At 40.4% G+C, this 14,966-nt stretch overlaps 1 protein-coding gene across 1 annotated transcript in view; it reads right to left on the reverse strand.

Annotated features, from left to right (window-relative positions):
- The window catches only part of patl1 (PAT1 homolog 1, processing body mRNA decay factor), a 58,144-nt gene that overhangs the window by 32,922 nt on the left and 10,256 nt on the right, over nucleotides 1–14,966 (reverse strand). The window contains exon 2 of the mRNA XM_039801515.1: nucleotides 14,248–14,353. Within this exon, the coding sequence (XP_039657449.1) occupies nucleotides 14,248–14,353 (106 nt within the window). The remainder of the gene's footprint in view (nucleotides 1–14,247; nucleotides 14,354–14,966) is intronic.

Genomic DNA, 14,966 nt, shown 5'->3' on the forward strand with positions numbered 1-14,966 from the left:
AAATAAAGTCGATGGGCATAACTACATCCACAACTGCAGTCCACCAGAGTAAATGGAAATGAATATATGAACGTTTATTAATCTGTGTAATACCTAACGACATTTCTATGAGAAAAAAACAAATCACCTCCATATCATGATGTAGCAAGTATAGTCCATGCTCGCGTTGTCTTCTTTGACCATCGCCTTTTCTTTTGATAACGTTTCTTTTCGGTTAAAAACACAATACAAACTATCGCCACTGCATCCTCTTCGTCCGCAATGATTGTTTACTCTGAAGTCACGTTTGATCTCGAGGGATTTTGCGAGATTTCCCGTCTGACCTGGGAATGCTCGGGAGTCAAATTGGTTCGTGTGTGATGTGTTGATTTTGCCGTGTGCTGCGCACCACACACTGTACAACCAAAACTGTTAGACCAGTGATTTTTTATCACCATGTGTGGGGTCTCTCAGGATTGGAAAATTGGCCGACAATTTTAAAATCGTCCCGTGTGAACCAGGCTTAAGGTGACCTTGATTGTCCAGAAAGGAACCTATAAATGAAATGTATTATTATTATTATTATTTTTTGCATGTCTAGTCATTCTGTTTAAACCCTGTATTTCTGCATAGTTGCAGATCAAGATTAGGCTACATTAATATTATTAGTAGTTATACTATTTGTAAAATGAAGTTCCAGTGTTACACTGTCAGTGATCTGCGGGTTGAAGGATTTGGGTAAGCTTACTAGAAAATATCATGGGTTCGGGCGGGGGGGGGGGTCAAAAAGTGACAAATCAAGTAAGTTATTAATGCAGGTATTAAAAAACCCTAACCCGCCCACTACCAGTGGCTGCGTAGGATTGTTTTTGAGCGTTTTTCGGTCGTGACATAATGATGCTATAAGCCTCAGGGACCGATTATTATTTTATCATTAATTTATGCCCTTGTTAGATTAACCTGCTGTCTACATGTATTTATATTGACGAAACTGCCAAGGATTTTATTTTATTTTTTTAAAGGGTGATGATATCACATAATATGAAGACAGACATTTGAAGCATTCATCAACATTGTGACAGCCCTGTTAGGTAGTGCCTTGTCTGCTGGTTTGTTTGTTTGTTCGGTCATGAAACTCAGGGCATATGCACTTTTCTATCCATAAACCAACAATTACAGTAAAAGATGGTGAGGAACAGCTGAACCGGAAGTCGTTCTGGTCCGCCTTAGTGAAGGCTGTCATAAAGCTTTTATTCCTGCCCCAAAGAGCGAGGATCTCTAAGGAGCTATAAGCAAGGATACACAAGCTGAAAGCCATTGCTAACTCCGCCCATACAGCTGACGAATTTGTCTGTATCTTCTGTCATATGTATAATGTTATATTAACTGGTGTTCATGTTAAATGTGGCCAAAGCTTCAAATAATGAGGTAAAAGAAAGAAATACCTCAGATTTCCCACTGTTCTAAGCGGTTTCCATTTTATTTTTTTTAACTCTAGGCTCAGTATCATATTATACCAAGCCGGTTTTCTATACATGATCATCTGCTCCAGGCAGGCACTACTGCAGTGTTTATGTTACACACCGTGCCACATGCAGCTACATGCCAACACCAGGGAAAGCTGTAATCTTTTAATCTTCTAATTCTCCCAGATTTCGGGTCACATTCCTTCAGGAACACGTGTAGTTTTTGGCATAGAAGCATTTACTGGTGATTTTTTTATGGTGGAAAGTGCTGCTATATACTCTGTTGCGCTCAGTCTCAGGCTGCAATGGACTATACACTATACAGAGGCAGAGCACAGATGCGGAGAATCCGGAGATCAGGAAACGCTGACCAATCAGAGAAGACTGGGCTTTTTCTGGATGTGGGCTTAAAGAGACTGGCACTCCAACAGAGCATCTCAGACAGAGTGTAAATATGTGGCAGCCATGGGCAGTATGAGAAAATAAAGTGTTTTTGAACATTAAAGCATGTTAACATTTTCTAATTTCAGGATCTAGTTACAAGTTTCAAGTTATTTATTGTCAGATGTACTACAATTACAGAAGCAGTCGTCACTGAAAATCTTGAGTCTCAGACTCCAACCAACAATGCTAATTAAATTTGTTTAAAACAGAACATCACAAGTAAAACTTAATGAAAATCTAAGACAAAGTAGTGCAAGTTAAAATAGGGATATATAGACTCAGGGCTCCAGACTGCGACCAAATGGTTGTATTTTGCAACCATGTGTACGACTGAATTTTACATCCAGTCGCACATTAAATTAAGTACATTTGCCCCCTTTTTTTTACACGTTAAACATTGAAATTTCGGTACCTGAGAGCGCGTAAGCGCAAGCTTATCTGTCCTCTCTGAAAATTGACAGAGAGCAGAGCTCTGACACAAACACACACACTCACGCAGAGCTGCACACGATGCAAACTACGTCGGCTCTGCAGTTAAGTCACAGTGAGTCACGGCAATGCCGATAAAGTGGTTTCAAGTGTGGTTATAACTTCACAGACAGCGTTTGCTGCGATATGATATTAACGGTGAGCCGAAAGCAGTGGCGGTGCTGTTGACGTTACGCTTCCTCGGAGACGAGCAGCCAGTCACAACAGTGGTATCTATGCCCTGGTGACTGACTGACAGGCAACTTTATTTCTACAGCACTTTTCAGCAACAAGGCAATTCAAAGTGCTTTACATGAAACATTAAAGAGCAATTATGGTCAAAAATGGTCATGATGAAAATAAAACAGGCTAAAAAATAATCTACAAATACAATAAAAAAATATATGTATATTTTTTTTTTTTACTGTCATGACAGCGATGGGGCTGTCAGTTTACCTTATATGTTGCATCTTCAAAAGTGACACTGAATTTGAAACAGCACATTGTCATTTCTGCATCTATTATCAAAGTATTTATTAGTAATACAATGGAAATTAGTAGAAATTTGAATATTTGGTTAGCATGTTGATTTACAGTGTGTGCCCCTAAATTTTCTGGTTGTGCCCCTAAAACTTTCAGTTGGGGCCACTGTGCTCCTAGTGAAAAAAGTTAGTCTGGAGCCCTGAGACTACATACATAAATTTATAAACAGAGACGGCAATGGTGAAAATTACTAACGACCTTCTAACTGCTTCAGACAAAGGACTTGTCTTCATACTTCTTTTACTAGATCTTAGTGCTACATTCAACACTATTGACCATACCATCCTGTTACAGAGACTGGAACACTTAGTTGGCATTAAAGGAATCGCACAAAGCTGGTTTAAGTCCTATTTATCTGATTGATCTCAATTTGTTAATGTTAACGAAGAATCCTCCAGGCACACTGAAGTTAGCCATGGCGTTCCACAAGGCTCATTGCTTGGACCAATTCTATTCACCTTATATATGCTTCCTCTAGGCAATATTATTAGGAAACACTAAATTAACTTTCATTGTTGACACCCAATTATACCTATCAATTAAGCCAGACGAAACCAGTCAGTTAACTAAACTCCAAGCATGCATAAAAAATATAAAATCATGGATGACTTACAATTTTCTGATGTTAAACCCAGACAAAACTGAAGTGATTGTGCTGGGCCCTAAACACCTCCGAACCTCATTATCTAAAGATATAGCTACTCTAGATGGTATTGCCCTTGCCTCCAGCACTACTGTCAGAAATCTAGTTGTTATTTTTGATCAGGATATATCCTTTAACGCCTACTTAAAACAAACCTCAAGAACAGCCTTTTTTCACCTTACATCTACAACACGTCTGCTTCCTCTTTTTCTATCTCTTTTCTGCCCACTTACCACACACACACACTCACACACACACGCACAAACCCACACGCACTGAGCTCTCTTAAAAAGGACCCGCAGCACCATTTTACAACAAATTCCTTATCGCGCTGATATGACCGAGCCCGACCCGACCATCATTTCTAAATATCACCTTAGGAACATCCTGTCTCAACATGATGCTGAAAAACTAGTCCATGCATTTGTTACTTCCAGGCTGGACTACTGTAATTCCTTACTATCAGGACGCTCAAATAAAACCCTTAAGACTCTCCAGCTTATCCAGAATGTTGCAGCGTGTGTTCTGACAAGAACTAAGAAAAGATATCATATTTCTCCTGTATTAGCTTCTCCGCATTGGCTTCCTGTAAAATCCAGGATTGAATTTAAAATCCTTCCTCTGACCTGACCTACAAAGCTCTATATGGTCAAGCACCATCATATCTTGAAGAGCTCATAGTACATTATTGCCCCACTAGAGCACTGCACTGACAGAATGCAGAGTTACTTGTGGTTCCTAGAGTCTCTAAAAGTAGAATGGGAGCCAGCGCCTTCAGCTATCAGGCTCCTCTCCTGTGGAACCAGCTTCCAGTCTGGGTTCGGGGGGCAGACACCGTCACAACATTTAAGAGTAAACTTAAAACTCTCCTCTTCAATAAAGCTTATAGTTAGGGAGTGTGGAGTTGCAGCGTTCAGCCAGACCGGCGTGGGAGGGTGTGTGTCTGCAGACGCGGGACCCCTTCTCTTCTCTGCTTCTCTTGATAGTCGTCAGATTAATCTACCATGTAATCAATGATATAATCAAAGTAGAGGGAGGCAGGCCAGTACAGCCCGATCCGGCGGGGGAGAGTTCTAGCCCGACTAGGCTCCTCTCCTTAACCTGTCTCTCTTTATTATGCTGTTATAGTTTTAGACTGCCGGGGGACTTCCTTTGACACATTGAGCTTCTCTTTCCTCTCTCTTTCCATCTGTGTGCATACATGTCCCAGAAATGCTCGTTACTAACCTAGCTCTGGGGATCTTATTCCCCGTAGTCCTTGATTTTTTTACGCCCAGCAGGTTTCCTTGTATTAGGGTGGCCCATAAATCATGGTTGCAGCCTGTTGCCGTGGTCCTGCTGCGCGCCCTGCTATGCCCTGTTACACCCTGCATTGCCCTGCTACGTCCTGCTATGTCTTGTAACGCCCTGCTATGCCATGAACTACTACAACTACTATTTGTAGTAGGGATGCACCGAAATGAAAATTCTTGGCCGAAACCGAAAAAGAGGAAACCAAGACCGAAAAACCGAAAGAAATTATGCCAATTATTAGTACCATTGCATTTATGGCTATGAATGTTTACTAACTTTACTAAAATCAAGGCATTGCAATTGTATAAATTAATATTAAAGTTTCAAAGAATAAATCTATTGCAAATTATGCAAATATTTATTTAGCACATTGCAACAATGCACAGAATAAAATAAAATTCAAACTTAAATGTTTAACTAGACCCCACTCATTTGTACATTAAATAATAATATACAGGCCTACTGGCCTGCAGAAAGTTTTTAAAATTAAATGTTCTATCATAAAAAAACAAAACAAAGTGCACTTAGGTCAAGTGCATTTAAAATTTTTCTCTGTACTACTACAAGAAAGTGCATTCAGAACAAGTGCAACTGCTTAAAAGATACAATATTTTCTCTGTAGGCCTTGAACATAAGAGAGCCGAAGTCACGCCCCTTCCGGTGGACCTCATGGGACCTAAACTCGGAAAAAATATGAATGGTAGTGAACGGGGAGAGGCAAATTATTTTTTGATCCCGTTTGAATTGAGACATGGATTACAAATATGATGTTCGTCAATTTAAAAGACAAGTTTTCAACCGAAGAAAGTCTGTTAGCCGTAGGTTTAACATAGTACCACTTAGTTTTGTGTCAAACCGCTTAGTGAACTACATCTCCCGTCTCACACAATCTACCTCATCTAGCTTGATGATCGGCTTGCTTGCTAGCTAGCTAGCTTAGCTCTGTTAAACAACACATGTAACGTTATCTTAACTGCTGGGTTTTATCCAGTGAAGTGTTTTCAGCAGATAAGCAAAAGAACAAGCAAGATCCTCTGCTCATTAGAGTAACGTTACATCCCCGGTACGACACACACAGACATCGTAGCTTCAGTGAGACTTCATCCATGAAGTATGTAGTCTTTCTAATTACGTATTTTCACAGTCTTATACTTCAACAGTTTAACAACAAACAGACTTTCTTCGGTTAAAAAATAATGTTTTAAATTGACGTACATCATATTTGTAATCCATGGCTCAATTCAAACGGGATCAAAAAATAATTATTATCTCTCCATTGACTCTAGTTAATACTTTTTCGAAAGATAGGTCCCATTGGCCGGAAGTAGAAGGGCGGGACTTCGGCTCTCTATAGTGCATCAAAACAAAGACTGCCATAGCCCATATGTTAACTGTAGAACTTTAACAACAACAAATGCACGAAGAATTGCTCAACTGCAGATGTGCAAAGTGGGTAATAAATATTTAAACACTAGACTAAGGCATGGATACCTGACCTGAGGCCGACGGGTCCCGACGGTACCCGACAGGCCGGGCCGGGTTCGGACAGATATTTAGAAATTATGGTCGGGTCGGGCTCGGTCATATCAGCGCGATAAGGAATTTGTTGTAAAATGGTGCTGCGGCTCCTTTTAAGAGAGCTCAGTGCGTGTGGGTTTGTGTGTGTGTGTGTGTGTGTGTGTGTATGTGTGTGAGTGTGTGTGTGTGGTAAGTGGGCAGAAAAGAGATAGAAAAAGAGGAAGCAGACGTGTTGTAGATGTAACCGGAGCAGAGTTAAGTGGTTATTCATGTTATAACGTCAGCCCTGGAGGTAATGAGTCTCCCCTGGTTTTCTGATCACGGTCGGAAACAAAGCGATCAGGAAAGGTTAACATTAAATTTGTTTAAAACAGAACATTAACATTGAACATTTTAACAGCTTATTAACGTGCGCTTGTTGCCCCGTATGCGCTGATGCGCTCATCTGTTGACATTTCCGAATGCCTTCCTACAGTTGCTTAATAAAAAAGGGCTTTCCACACAAATAAACGTAGCCTACATGTGTCATTAGTAGCTATGAGAGGAAAAAAGATGAGATTTTAACTGTGTCGGGCTCGGGTCGGGCTCGGACACGGCTCGGTTGGACGCGGGCCAGGCTCGGACAGAAAAATTCGGCCCGATCCGGACTCTACACTAGACAAGCTCATTCTACTTCTTCAGGTAAAGTGGCAGGTTTTTCTTGATGAAGAGTAGCTTCTCTGCTTTATCACAGTGAAGTCTGTTCCTCTTCTCATTGAGAACATGTGCTGCTGCACTGAACAGTCTCTCGCTGTCAGTGCCAGTGCATTTATTTTCAAGTTTTATTTTGAGGGTCTTTTAAAGTTTACATGCTGTCTCAGCTAGCGGTTAGCCGAATTAGCTGTTAGCTAAACTAACGTTACCTTCCTGGTGGAGGCTAACGGCAGCCCGCTATAATCACCTAGCGGTCCGCCGAATTAACTATTAGCTAAACTAACTTCAGCTGGAGGCTAGCGTGGGAACAGATCGGGAAGTGTCGTAAATCCTCGTACCACAACGCATTCAGAACGGATCGTGCAGGTGGAACGGATCGGGTGCTGACACACGTGCAGGTCGCGGTTTCTGTTTGCGTCATCACAACATTTCGGCCGTATTGTTTTGGTGATAAAAGTATTTCGTCTGAAAAACGAATATTCGGTGCATCCCTAATTTCTAGTCACTGTTCCATTATCTTTATTGTGACTATTATTGCCGCTGTTCATCACACCAACCAACTGGCACCGCCTACCAAGAGCCTGGGTCTGTCCGAGGTTTCTCCCTTAAAAGGAAGTTTTTCTCACTACCGAGGTTTCTTCCTAAAAGGGAGTTTTTCCTCGCCACTGACGCACTAACATGCTTGCTCTTGGGGGAATTACTGGAATTGTTCAGTCTTTGTATATTATAGAGTGGTCTAGACCTACTCTATCTGTAAAGTGTCTTGAGATAACTCATGTTATGATTTGATACTATAAATAAAATTGAATTGAAAACCACATGGCTACTTAATATGCATGTGAATGACGTCATCAGACTTTGCGTTCTTCATTCTTTCTAAACTTCACTCAGTATTTTGATGTCAGAATTATATGATTTATTTTATTGACAATAGCTCAGGGAAGACTATTATCCTTGAAATCGGTACTCCGTATCGGCGACTACCAAAATGTAAGTACTTGGTCTTCATTGCATCGGTGCAAACTAGTGTTAATTTCGTCAGACAAGACGAGACTAAATATGTTCGTCAACAACCTTTTTTTCCATGACTTCTTCCAAGACGAGACAATGACGAGACTGCGCCAATGTCCAAAAACGCTGACTAAGACTAAATTAACATGCATTATTGTTGACGAAAAAAGACGAGACTAAAATGTTTTGCATAAAATAAAAACTAAGATAAAATCTCTCTTTCTGCATTTCACTGTGTAGGATTCCAACACCGAGAAGTACGACAGTCTGTAGCTGCCATTGTCTGAAAAACAAAACATATGTTGCGTTCACTTGAAATATGCCTCCCCAGCTTCGTGCTGCATTCAAAGTTAATGTAAAATATCCTTTTCCCATGCAGTGGTTGTTTTTGTCGTTTAACAGGAATTTACTGGTGAAATAAGGAAGAGGCTCGATATTTATCTAACATTATATAATTTATTTTTATATAACTATTTGACTGAAATGGTTATCAGAAATAATCTCAGAAATAATTTATTTAAAAAGACTAAAATGTTTTGACTAAAACTTGACATAAGCTATATTGAGTTCTCTTTTGACTAAAACTAGACTAAAATGACGAGACTTTTAGTCGACTAAAACTTGACCAACAAAAAAAGATATGTGAATGACTAAATATGACTAAAACTAACAAGGACATGTGGCATAAGACTAAGACTAAATTAAAAATAGGTGACAAAATTAACACTAGTGCAAACCTAATACTGACACTTGACAGATGAGAGGGGGAGTTTGTGACGCTGCTTTAAAACCAGCCACTGCATGAGTGTTGGAAGAAGAAAGGAGAGGCGGAGAGCCTCAAGCGGACACGGAAACCACGAGCCATAGTAGCTGCGTTTTTTTGTTCTACGAGCCCAGATTAGCTTAGCCACCGTAACAACAGCCTATACGATACATATACACGATACAAGAGGGGTGACTGGGGTTCAGCTGGTAGAGCTTCTACCATCATCTACCAATTGGAAGCTTGTTGGTTTGATCACTGGCCCTGCAGTCCCATGTCAAATTGTCCTTGGGCAAGACACTTAACTCTGAATTGCTCCCAATGCTGCTCCATCAGAGTGTGAATGAATGAGCAGCCTCGACCACCAGTGTTTGAATGTGTGAGTGAATGGTGACAATTTAAAACCACTGTAAGTAGTCGTTAAGACTAGAAAAACGCTAAATACAGTCCATTTACATTGAAGATATACAGTACAAGTTTTTATATTTTAACAAGTTTTATAAACTGATTGCAATAACAAACATGCAAAGGCAAAAGACAAATCATTTGTTCATGCTCAACTTGCATTGCCTAAGTAAAAAGTTATATTTGATCTGCAACTGTCAGGGCTCAACACTAACATGCTACTAAGTAGAAAAATTTAGGAGCACATAAAGAATTTCAGGGGCGCAATGAAAATGTATCAAATAATGTGTTTTTCTTTCATAAAAAGGAATACGAGGAGTCATTTACAAGAAAAGGGATTTCATTTATTTGAATAGAACAAGTAGCTTAATGTAAAATGTACATGGTTCAAGTTTCATTTATTGTCATTGTACAACAAATGTCCCACTAAATCCAGACAGACCTTTGGAGAATTCACTCCAGTCAGCTAATAGAGTGACTTACATAAGGTAACTTCTATTACTGTTGGTGAACAGTGATAATTGTAGCACATTTTTTACAATATATATTATGAAATACAAAACATTATGAAGTGTAATGTTTTCTGTTTTAAAATACATTTTATACTGATCAGTACACTGAATATACAGCAGTGGTGAAACTCCCAGGGTTCGGCATGCATGTGAAATGGAGATTAATTGCAGTTTAACCTTCATATTGTTAAATACAGTTTCACTGTCGCTGTGAAACCGCCTACACATGAGCAGAGGCAAAACTGCGAGGTAGGGTGCAGAGCACAGAGACAAAGTGTTGCGCAGGTACACGTTGTTGCTTCGGGTTTTAGTCACGGCTTGAAAAGTCAGCGGCAACGAGGTCCGAGGTGAAATAATATGACCTTGGCAGCAATTCCGAGCGGTGCGCAATGCCAAGGGCAGCGTTCCTCTGTCTCCACCACTCCCCCCATAGAAAAAACAATGGCTTTACCTGTACAGGGCACGGCAGAGAGACGTCGCCTCTGTAACATGCTCTGCTACTTGTTCAGTTAACAGGGACAGCAATGGCGATAAAGCGGTCGCAACTGTGGTTACTTTTTAAAAACACCACGCAGACAACGCTCGCTGCAGGCGCGCTGCAACATAATATAATGACGAGCCGAGAGCAGCCGCTCTGAGACACGCTGTATGCGGTCCAGTAAAGACAGAAAGACAACAAAACTAAATGTAGCCATAGTTCAAATCTGCAAAAAACAGCAAGTACGAAAATACCCTAACGTTATTCGCATGTGCTCCTAAATATATTTTACAGTTGGCACACATCTATTTTTAGTCGCACTGTCGAGCCTTGACTGTGTACTCCAACTCAAAATGAGCATGTTTAAAGTAGAGGTCGACCCATATGGGTTTTCTCATCGCCGATGCAGATCTTTTGAAATCAGGGTCGGCCGATGGCCGATATATGCTGCCGATTATTTTTGGCCGATATTTGCTTGTTTTTAACCTCTATTTGAAAGATAAAATTTAACACTAATAAGTACTTAAGATAAAAACAATTTCTCAACAAAAACATTTATTGAACACTTGAACACCAATCTGCACTTGTATAGTTACATTAAACATGTATAATTTAAAAACATTATATACCGTAAAACTTCAAATAATAGCCGAGTCCCAAATAGACGCCTGTCTCTTTTAAACGCCTGGTGTGACAACAGATTTGGGTAAATAAAGGCCGGTCTCAAATAGAGGCCTGGTCTTTTCTTTTTCTTTTTTCTTCTCGTGTCGGGTTGTATTTGATCTTTTAAAACCCGTCAGATCGTTTGTTCTATGTTTTGATTTGACTTCACGTGACAGACGCAACCGTTCATAAACGACTCATCACTATGGCAACATAACAAAGTCTTCAGTTTTTCTTAATTCTCTCAATACCACCATGGAGACAAAAAGAAAAAAGTATGATTTGACATTTAAGCTGACAGTTGTCAAGACATTTCTCGATTGATCCTAAGAGAGTGCGAGAATGGCGTAAACATAAAGCAGAACTGCAACGTCTGTCCGAGGAAGACGACAAAAAGGGCCAGACTGCGAGGTGGAGGGAGGAAGAAGGTCAGTGAAGAGCTGGAGGTGAGCGTGTGTGAGTGGATCCACAGCATGCGGGCAAAGCATCTCAGAGGCTCACGTAAAATGATCAGGGCCAAGGCAAAAGAAGTGTATGCAACAGTGAGTGACAGCAGGGATGAGGAGAGATTTACTGCGAGCGCTGGCTGGCTGGACAAATTCCTGAAGCGCAACGACTTTTCAGTCAGAAGACGCACAACTGTAGCCCAGAAAGACGCAAAGCACTTCACTGAGAAACTGGTGAATTTTATAACATACACAACGCGGATTATTAAGTCAAAGAAAATACAGCCGAAAAACATTATAGCCATGGACGAAACAGCGGTGTGGTTTGATATGGTGGGCTCTACAACGGTGGATGCAAGAGGTGCGTTCAAAGCCAGCCTGCACGAGTCCTATGACAACTGGATGGCAGGGGATGTGGACAAGGAGTACACCGCTCGAGGAAATATGAGGGCCCCAGCTCGCCGCTTGTTGGTGTCCTGGGTACTTCAAGCGTGGGAAAAGCTAGATACGGAGCAGCTGAAAAATTCCTTTAAGGAATGCTTGTGCGCAGCACGTGCTGTGTGTGTGTGTGTGTGTGTGTGAGGGAGAAAGAGGAGATAATATATTTCATTAACTTCGGGATGTTATCCTTAGGTATGTGGCCTGACAGTAGCTTCTGATTGAAGCGAGGATCACCTTATCCATTGTTTCAAAGAGGGAGAACCGTGCGCATCTGGGCGGGAGCTGTTAGTGCAAGCAAGGCAGGCAGAGTTAGCGGAGGCTGGAGAGGGAGAAGTGGAGGAGAGCGACGTGGAGGAGGAATTTGCCAATGAACTTGTCATTGAGGATCGCGGGGATGATGATAGTGATGAATAGAGTAATTTTCTATCACATAATTGCAGTTGTTTTACAGGGTAGCGTTCTTTCTTGTTGATGTGTTTCGGGCAACAAGTTCATATATGATGGATTTTAGCGGTAGATATTGTTCTGCCCATTGCTGTCACATAGTTTCTTTTTTTACACTGCCAATAATATAAGAACTTTCTTACATTAAATGATTTGTTAAACACATTCGTTTAGCAGTAATTTATATTGTTCTGCCCATTGCTGTCACATCGTTTCGTTTTTTATGTGTTTTTTTTATGCTGCCAATAGCCAAAGACAATTCTTACATTAAATGATTTGTTAAACACATTCGAATTAATTATAAATATTAAATACGAATAATACGAATTAAAAAAAAATTATATAATGTGGTAACCTCCTATTGTCAATTAAATGCCTGTCTCTTATAGACGCCTGTTTCAAATACAAGCCGGTGCATTTCGGCGATTTGGGTAAATAGAAGCCCGGGCTATTATTTGAAGTTTTAAGGTAAATAAACAAAACGGGTAAGAAGAAAGAAAGAAAATAAATTTTACTTTGTCAAATAAACTTTTCAATTAAAAGAAAGTTTAGTGCACTTAGCAGCATTTATTAAACAGCTGAGAACAATAAAATAAATTGACCATTTTAACAATAGTAGTGCTGACAGTAGCAACCAGCAGCATTTCTTTGTTTTGGTGTTGGCTGGGTGAAGCACTGCCATAAAGGGGTGGTTTTCTTTTCAGCCATCAGACTTAATGACTAAAAAAGGGGGAAAATACAAGGTTAAGTTAGTATTTTTGTATAGTATCTTCTTCAAGTCATTTTATAGATAGGTATAGATATAAAATCTAACATTTGTTTTATAAATCAGCTAATAATTCAGTGCATTGTAAGTGATACAAGGCTTAAAAGTTTCTATCATCTTCCCAAAAACTGTCCTGAAACATGTATTTTTGGTTTGTTTTGTTTGTTGACAGACAAAGCCAAATGGACAAAACCTAATTAAGGGGGAAAAACAACTTTAGCTACTTTTCAGACAAGTAGCTAAACAACGGCAGCAGCACACTGCTTAACATACTGCTGTTGGATCCTATACAGTGAAATAAATCACACTTTACACCGTTTAGCTGTCAGCATTTTAATCGTGTTTAATCCACCTGCTAGCTAACGGTAGGCTAACGTTAGCTGCTGACGAGTGTAATGTTAACTAGCGTCACATGCTGCGAGGTTTCTGTTATTCTAACATTCGTTTTCGGAGCATCAGAGAGCAACGCAGGCATATCAGTGGCGCCAATGAGGTACAGAAATCCGTGTGCTATTCGGTCCGGTAATACTGGTCGCTAGGCACAGGTGCCATATTAGCAGCGGGTCTACACTGTACCAACCCTAGCAACGACGCTAGCAAAGAAAAGCCAGTCCTTCACTAGCCTATGGTGCGGTGGTCTCTTTTAACTAAAACTTCTTTCTCTGCATTGAGTTGACAACCCTCTCAAATATAGACACACAAACCAAACAAATAATAAAAGTCTCAGATCCACTGTCTGTGATTGCAAAATTCTAGCTTAATTATTGTAACATGACAGCATGACACGACAGCTATCAATATCCAAAGTAGCCGAACGTCATGTCGCCCATGTTTTTTCTCGAAGTTGGCAGTAACATGTCATACGTTTTTCATTAAATATATACGACTTATAAGAATTTAATCCTTACCGTTTTCTCCGAGGAACAGTTCCTTCCTTAGGCACTGGATGAGGTCTGCTCACTCTGCTGGTAATTGACTCTAGGGGCAGTGTGCGTCGAACACGTGTTCCACAACAACAACAACAACACCACCAGGCTGCCCGCAGATGCGCATGCCTATTAATCGGCTTGATATTGGCCGATGCCGATTATGTAAAAAAAGCCAAAAAAATCTGTCGATTAATCGGTCGACCTCTAGTTTAAAGTAATATGCCGTGTGATTAGGCCAGGTAAAGCATCCATTTTTAAAGAAAAATATTTTTATTCATTCAATTTTAATTTTTGGAAGTTATGAATCAATTTTTTTCCAACACCCCTATTGACATGACTCACCGATGGCCCCAGCTCCGAAAGTGTCATCGTTGAACTGATCAATTTCATCTTCCTCCTGTATCAGTCCCTCGTCTTCCTCCTCCAGCGTACAGTCTTCATCCAGGGACTGCAAAGACAGCAGGGAAGACATAAGGGACAAGGAACAGAGTGAGAGCGAGGAAGGAAGGAGGCAGGCATGAAGATGTGGTCAAGGAGTGGGGAAAGAAAGTGACGCAGGTTAGAGAGAAGATAGGAGGAGGAAGGGAGGAAAAATTCAAAAGCATAAATGGTGTTGGCGGAAAGAGAAAGAAAGGGGAATTAATGACACAAATAAGTAGGGTTGGGCATCGAGAACCGATTCCTACTTGGAATCGTTTTAAAAAAATTACGATTCCATCGGAATAGTTTCTTTATTGGAATCGTTTGGAGAATTTGGTTTCAAATCTGATCATGGGTTCCAAATTTAATATGCGCAAGTTTTGGTTTCCGAAACGGCCAGGCGCTTGTTGTGTTGCAGCCTTGGAGCACAGTAAGCGGCGCTCTAGAGTGGCTTTATTTTACATTGAAAAAGCACTGGAAAACTGCAAACCACCATTGAATCAAAATAAAACCTTATTTGTGAAATAAGCATGTGACCCGTTTCAACTCCACCCCTCAAAGAATCGGAATCGATAAGAACCGGAATCGAAAGGAAGAATCGAAATTGGAATAAGAATTATTCAAATCCAAACGATGCCCAT

The sequence above is a fragment of the Perca fluviatilis genome, chromosome 1, assembly GCF_010015445.1.
Source record: "Perca fluviatilis chromosome 1, GENO_Pfluv_1.0, whole genome shotgun sequence".
Taxonomy (NCBI): domain Eukaryota; kingdom Metazoa; phylum Chordata; class Actinopteri; order Perciformes; family Percidae; genus Perca; species Perca fluviatilis.